General features: G+C 49.4%; 1 protein-coding gene and 1 pseudogene across 2 annotated transcripts in view; both read right to left on the bottom strand.

Annotated features, from left to right (window-relative positions):
- Positions 1-3,684, bottom strand: part of SLC38A2 (solute carrier family 38 member 2) — a 14,090-nt gene extending 10,406 nt beyond the window's left edge. The window contains exons 1-4 of one of the 2 annotated variants that reach the window (XM_045287254.1): positions 3,425-3,684; positions 2,074-2,271; positions 1,679-1,760; positions 1,416-1,531 (exon numbers count right to left, since the gene is read on the bottom strand). In XM_045287254.1, the coding sequence (XP_045143189.1) occupies positions 1,416-1,531; positions 1,679-1,760; positions 2,074-2,189 (314 nt within the window). In that variant the 5' untranslated portion in view covers positions 2,190-2,271; positions 3,425-3,684. Of the gene's footprint in view, positions 1-1,415; positions 1,532-1,678; positions 1,761-2,073; positions 2,289-3,424 lie in introns of those variants that run through there. The other variant, XM_004711435.2, reaches the window with a different exon arrangement.
- Positions 3,685-6,550: 2,866 nt separating this feature from the next.
- LOC115868563 lies at positions 6,551-6,705 on the bottom strand (annotated as a pseudogene).
- Positions 6,706-7,302: the final 597 nt, after the last annotated feature.

The raw sequence follows: 7,302 nt of genomic DNA, 5'->3' as shown, positions 1-7,302 counted from the left end.
TTTACTCCTATACCTCTAGAGATATACCTTGTAAAATACTGATGGGCAAAAAGCTTATATACACTCTTGCTATTTCTTAAACCACTTAGTGCAATGGTTAATCTAATCAAATACACAGCTTTGAAAGAGCATCTAGTAGAGTATAGAATTTCAAAAGTGCAAAGATGATTTATCAGAACTTTGCTTTCACTTTTGAACTGAATGCTACTTCGCCCCCTAATTCTAATTCTGTGCTATAACCACACTAGCAAGATTTATAAGTGCCCCCAGTTTTCATACCAAGACTCAATGATGCCACTAAATACTAAAAACTTTAGGACCTTTTTCATGAATTTTCTCATCCTCAGTTAAGAGGTCTCAAAAAGCCCCCAGGGAATCCAACGAGCCAGATAGAATCCCAGCTTCCAGTCAAAGCCGGGATTAACCTCACAGCCCAGAAGTAGAGTTGTAAAGGTCTGCTTTTCTTTTCATGAACATTCTGTTCCGGTGGAGAAAACGACTTGAGTGGAAGGCACCAGGAGTTAACTAAGCCCCTAACTCAATGCAGGGGCAATTCCATATTAAACATATTCATTGCTGCCTCTCCTATACAATTCAGTGTAACAATCTTCTACATAAAATTGTTTTACCCATCCCTAGGTACTTATACTTAAGAGCTATGACATGACCATCACTGAGAATATGCCCAGTTTTCCAAGTATTTTTCTGAAAGCTTCATTAAAAAAAAAAAAATAAAAATCCAGCTTTCCACCAAGGATCCCTGATATCCTTGCTCCGCCCTGACCCCCAACCAAATGGTATAAAAACTAGCGGGGGTGGGGGGGCCCGGGACACAAAAAAACAAAAACAGTGTTCTATTGTCTTCTGTAACTCTAAAATCTTATTTTGGGTATTCTGGAAAGCACTGGGCAACTAGAAAACAAGTATTTTTTTTTTTAAGCAAGCACCAATTACTCATTATTATTTGCTATAACCTGGGGCAATCACACAGACAAGAAAAACATTAAAAAAAAATCCACGTGGGCTGCTTTTCATAAAGAATTAACTCATTCTTCTTTCAACAAGCAAGTTCAGGACAGGTAAATACCACACACCTCCATCCTTAGAGGCACCAGCTCTTTTCCTGATGTACGACACAAGTGGGCCACAGGTCCTTGGGTGTCTTCTGTCAATTTACCAACCTGATTTGGAGGCCCTATGCTTACTAGTATTTTTCAGTTTAAGTTTCCCCCTAATCAATTGGCTTTCTTGATAACGCGCATTTATTGAGTTGAAGAGATCTGAGGAAGTCTCATATTTCTAATTTTCAGCAAATAATTTAGTCAGCTCCTTTAACTGTAAATCCGATTTCTGAAGCCAAAATAACGTTACATTTACTGCCCTGTGCGGCAGACTCACTACTTACACATACTTACATAAACAGAGCAATTCCAGTATTAGCCATGGCATAAGAAAGCCCAAGGATTCCACTGCCCACAATCGCATTGCTCAGATTAAATACTGACATTCCAAAGGAAGTAGTACCTGGATGCTACATAGAGGGGAAACGATAACCAAACATATAACAATAATTAAATGGAGAAAACCACCTTTGGGCAAGTCAGCTTTGAAATCTAAAAAGTACAACTATTCTTTTACTCCACAAAGCCACAGACACAACAAATGACTTTGAACTTACAAAGTCTGTTTCATACTTCTTCTTCCCCAAATTTGACTCAAGTAAAAAGTTCTGGTTTTCAGGATCTACATCGGCATAATGGCTAGGGAAGAAAAAAGAAACATACACACGTATTAGGCCGAATCGAAATATCCATAATCATACACGTTAGGCTGCTTTCACTCGATACAGCCCACTTTCAGACATCAAAAACGGCTTTACTTAAAACGCATGCACATTAAGTAGCGGTATACGCTTGGAGGATGCTGACATCACCACCTCACATTTCAAATCAGGCACTCTCTCCAGTTGCAGCGAACTCAGTCAAAAGAAGCATAATCCTGCGTAAAGAATTCCTCCCTTACCCACAAGCTATTTTTGTAAAAAAAAGGAAAAAAGTAAGCAAGCAACTCTACCTTTTCAGAGCCGCTTGCTTGGTGGGATAGGAGTAGTTGAAATCACTGTTGGAACTGTAGCTGCTGCTGTCCTCATCGGGGGAAATGTTGAACCTTCCCATTTCGGCCTTCTTCATGGTGGACACTCGGAGGAATCGGGTGTCGCGATCAGCGCTGGGCTCCTTTAGTCCGTGGCTGTGTGTGCACCGACCCTCGAGGCTGTGAAGGTAGCGGCGGCGGCGTCAGGGACTGCAGCTCCCGCTCGGCCCGCCCAGGCGGGGTGTCACGTGACCCCGCCCCGCGCAGCGCGGCTGATTCATCCCCAGCCAGGCGAGTGGAAAAGTACCAGGCGAGCAGTGCGAGGGGCGGGGGAACGGCGAGGGGCGGAAAAGTACAGACGGCGGAACCGTCGAGAACAAAGATAATTCCACCGCAACGCGGCGGCCGCCGAGCCCCCCGGCGCCCTCTGGCCGCCGGGTTCCCTCTCGGGTGATTTTAGGATTTTACTCTCCGTTATCCCAGGTCTAAGCGAAGGGTGCTGGATGGGGGGCTCTGTCTGGCTTTCCCCCTAGTCTCTAAGGTCGTGCACAGGCACGCAGCGCACACCTCCCGCCCCGGCATTAGCTCGATGTGCATGCCACCCAAGCGCCCCGCTCGGCTCCGGGTTTCTAGCCTTTGGAACAGCAGGGCCGCCGAAAGCCGTCTTAGAAACTCAGGCTGGGGCGATGTCGCTGCGGCAGGTAACATACTTCCAGATGGAAGCAGAAAGCCTTTGGCGGGGCTAGAAGGGCCGTCCCCGGGCTCCGAGGGTTTGTTTACACTTGCACACCGTGCCCGCGTCCCAAGCACAGGCATCCAGAGGCATGTGGCTGGCGCGCGGGCACCTCGCCCGGCCACCTCCTCCTCTACCCGGAAAGGAAACTGATGCAATATCGATCATAGATTGTCAAACGTTACCGACCGCTCTTCCCCTATCCTGGCCTCCATTAGAATAAAAACCCAAACCCACCTTCGCCTCCCCTAGAGTCTTGGTTCCCAGGATTGAATTTTTAAAATTGTAATGATGAACGCAAATCAGTCACACGATTTGCCGCAGCGGAGCCGCGGGCCGAGCCGCTTCCCCTCCCCCTCACAGAAGGATGCCGCTCCGCGCGACGAGCGGGCTCCGGTCCCCGCCCTGCGTCCCCTGCCCGCCCTGGGGAGGCGACCCCGCGCGGGCCGAGGAGACCGAGGGGAGCCCCCCCCCTCGGACAAGGACCGTACCCAGGGAAACAGCCCCCGCCGCCTTCCCGCCGCGGGCCTTTCCGGAAGCCCCTCCCCCACCCAGAGGGGCCCCCGCGCCCTTTGCAGGGACGTCCCCAGCGCCCTTTACCTCGGTGGTCTCCGCTCCTGGCTCCCGGAAACCTCACAGAAACGACCTCTGCGGGGTTTTCTCAGCCAAAGCACAAATTGTAAAAGATGTTTAAGAAAAAAAAATTTTTTTACCCAACAAAAGACTGGAAAAAAAATGTGAACACACAATGGAAATGGCAAGTGGCCGCCCTAATCCACCGTCTCAAGGGGAAAGCGCGAGTGTGAGGAAACGCGTGGTCCAGCTGCAGGCAACCACTCGGCGACTGACGTTTGGGACGGTGGCGACTCTCAACTCCGGAGCATCCCGGCGAGCGGCGGGTTTTAAAGGCGGCCGTGGACGTCAGGGGGCGGGGCCGCGGCCGCCCGGATGGCTTTTCTTTGTGTATCAACACCACCTGGGCTCCGCCCCCGGCCTGCCGGGGCCCATGGCCCCGCCTCCTCCCCGCCCCCCGCCGCTGGCTCGGCCCAGCCCAGCCCAGCCGCTGGCGCTCTGGACCCTCCAGCCAGCCAAACTCCTTTCCCTGCAGCTTTCCTTTCCCCTCACCCCGAGAAGACCCCGGAGGCTTCCCGCAGGCTGCTCGTTTCAGCCCCTGGGGCTGCCCACGCCAGCGGTGGTCTTTGAAGAGCATTTTCCTTCAAAGCCCCTTCTGTCCAGCCCACTTTGCGTGCTCCTCGAGGCTTTTGGGGGACACATCCCGCCCACCCCATCCTTTTTGTGCTTGTTACGTGTGGGATTTTGACATGGCTGTTTGGTCTTGCAAACTTGAGCCGAGGCAGCCACGCAGTCCTGGTGGCGGGTTTCTGTTCTGGTTCTTTCTTACCCATCTGAACGTGCTTTCACTCTTCAGAATCGGTCGGGTGGCTGCTCTGACTTGGGATAGCCTTTTTGGATGAAAGTGAAAAAACCAGAACTGGGGAGAGGGGCCCCCCAGAGCAGCAAGCCAGACCCCTGGAAAAGCATCCCGTTTCTGTGACGCGGTTGAGGGGCCCCCTAGATGCTCGCAGGGTGCGAGCTCTCCTTGGCCGCCTTCCCCGGCGTGGACGCAGGCGCTGCCTCCGGTGGAATGCTGCCGCGAGACGCTTTCTCCCGAGCCTGGTGCCGTCCCTTCCAGGAATGCTGGGTGGTCTTGCTGAGCCAGGCGCCTAGGGGGTCCCTTCGTTGTGGGATACTTGGAGCTGCCGGGAAGGCAGGGGTTTCTAAAACAAAGAGTGCTGAAGAGACAAACGCTCGTTGAATTAGCGAATAAACAAAGACGTTTGACCTACTGCTCTCTTCCTTTGGGGGACGTGGGAGACGTTGGGCAGGGCGCAGAGGAAAGGGTTGAGTGTGACCATGATTTTTGCTTTCAATATTTTCCTGAGGAAATCTGCACAGCTATCTATTTCCGTGGCACGTGAGACTGCCCGTGCCGTCTGCCTGCACCAATGTTCATAATTGACAAGGGTGGACCCGATTTCCCCTTTAACTGCAGGGCTCCCCACCCCAAACCTTCTGGTCAGACCAGTCTCACCTAAACAATACTCTTTCCTGCTTTAGTGCCCTATACCATCGCCCCCCACCCCTCCCCAGCCCGCCCCAAATGTCAACATCACTCAAGACTTAGTCATTGATCCTGGAGAAAAGTCTCCCTCCGCCTTAATCCTTACCATCTCAGGGCTTTTATTTGCAGCTAGTGTTTTCTGTAACCAAACCGTGCAGGATTTAAAAAACCCTGGTTGGTTTGTACTCAAAATTGTTCAAATCTGTGGTTTTCTCTCCCCTTTAGGTTATGAATTCTCTGGGGGCAAATTTGTAATTTAACATACAGTTGGGGCTGCAAATATTTGATTATTTTCCTTCCACACATATTGCGCAGTCGCATCAATCAACTGGTCAGGAGAACAATCTTGAGATCTGTATTGGAGGTTTAGAGAGGATTCTGGGGAAAAGTCTTTAGATCAAGTTTCAACTGATAAAGATCAAAAGGGCTTGGACCCCCTTTCCATTCCAGTGAGTCTCTGGCACAGCCTTAGCAAGGTGCTGTGGAAGTCCTCAGGGCCAGTGGCTGTCGCAGGCAGGTCACAAAGAGACCTCCTGTCCTTCGGACCTTTTAATGGTTTACATTGAAACACATACTTACGGGCAAAGCAATTAAAAATTCGGAAACCAACTCACTGCCTTTGAGTCAATTCTGACTCATGGCGACACTGCAGGATGGAGTAGAACCACCCCTTCGGCTTTAAAACAAAGAAACTCACTGCCCTCACGTCGATGTCAACCTATAGTGACCTTATAGGACAGGGTAGAATTGCCCCTGTCCGTTTCTGAGACTGAAACTGTTTAAGGATGTATAGAGTCCCGTCTTTCTCCTGCAGAGCAGGATCAGGTTTTCGAACTTTGAATCTTGCAGATGTTGTAACTGCTACACCACCAGGGCTCATTCCTTTGGGTTTAGAGGCTGTCAATCTTTACTGGAAGGTTCATCTTTCTCCCTCAGCGCCCTCAGATAGTGAGTGTGCTCAGTTAACCTTCTGGTGAGCAAGCAACCCTGGACACCACCAGGGCTCCCTACCCAAGCGCAAGACCTATACAATTGGAGGCAAATTGGAGCTCAGGATGACGGTGGTTGTTTAATTTTATCTTACCTTCTGTTGGACCAGAACCTGAAGAGGAAATGACCAAAAAAAGAAAAGGGTTCAAATATTCATTTTTCTCTCACCAGTTTGATTCATGATTTGAAGGGCCAAGCTGAGGCTCGTTTGCTGACTCAAGTGACACCCTACTGAAGCCTGCCGTGCTCTGGGGTCTTGCTTTCACATGCTGCGCTAGGATGCCTAGCACTCGGTGCTCTCATCTGATTCCTGAGGAATTGTACCACCAAGTAGCTGTGGATCAGAGTGCAAATATTTTGTTTGGTTTCTAAGCTAATGTCTAGAAGAGCAACATTTTCCGAACTGCAGAATGGACGCGGTGGCGGCATGGGATCAATTCGGTGGATTGCTATTAGCTTGCTGCTACTTTTTTATGAAACAGAGCAGAACAAAACCCCAAACCCCCACTGCCTTCAAGTGGATTCTGACTCATGACACTATAGAGTTCCGAAGACTGTAAATCTATTTCTTCCCTGGGATGGCTGGTGGGTTTGTTTGTTGTTGTTTTTCCCCCCAGGGAAGAGCGCAAACACAGTCCCCCACTACCACAAATTATGCAGCCGAGTCTCCCACATTTAGGGAAATCGCAGGGGTCAGCATACCCAGAGTGAGCCTCGCCCTTGGAAAATCACCTTCGTGATCATGGTATCTCCCCTGCCAGGTAAGTATGGCTGGTGGGTTTGAACTGCCAACCTTAAGGACAGCAGTCCAACGCTTACTGTAGTGTCACCAGGTACAGAAAATTTTAAGCAAACTGCTATGACATATATAATCATGCCAAGTGTTATTCTGAGTTGTGATGTAAAACATATTTCTTTCTTTTTTAATACTTTTGTTTGGGGCTCTTACATCTCTTTTCACAATCTATATATTCCTCCAATGTGTCAAGTACATTTGCACATATGCCGTCATCATCTTCAAAGCATTCTCTTCTCACTTGAGCCCCATTTCTTCTTCTTCAGCTCCCCATTTCTTCCCCCTTCATCGCCCACTCTCCTCCCTCATGAACCCTTGATAAGTTATAGATTATTTTTTCCATATCTTACATCATCCTCTGTCGCCCCTCACCCACTTTTCCATTATTCGTCCCCCTAGGAGGGGGTTCTAGGTTGAACCTTGTGATCAATTCCCCTTTCTCTACCCACACCCTCCCCTAAGTAAAATGTATTTCTTACTGTGGTCTCATGTGAAAACAGTTTGAAAGCTACTGAGAGCAAACCTTATCACCACTCTTAAGACAGGAAAACAGTTATAAATATCAGTTGT

Source organism: Echinops telfairi, unplaced genomic scaffold (genome assembly GCF_000313985.2).
Source record: "Echinops telfairi isolate 266 unplaced genomic scaffold, ASM31398v2 ScPeMD7_12;HRSCAF=54, whole genome shotgun sequence".
Classification (NCBI taxonomy): Eukaryota; Metazoa; Chordata; class Mammalia; order Afrosoricida; family Tenrecidae; genus Echinops; species Echinops telfairi.
The sequence above is the reverse complement of the archived record's forward strand: the minus strand, read 5'-3'. Positions and strand labels throughout refer to the sequence as shown.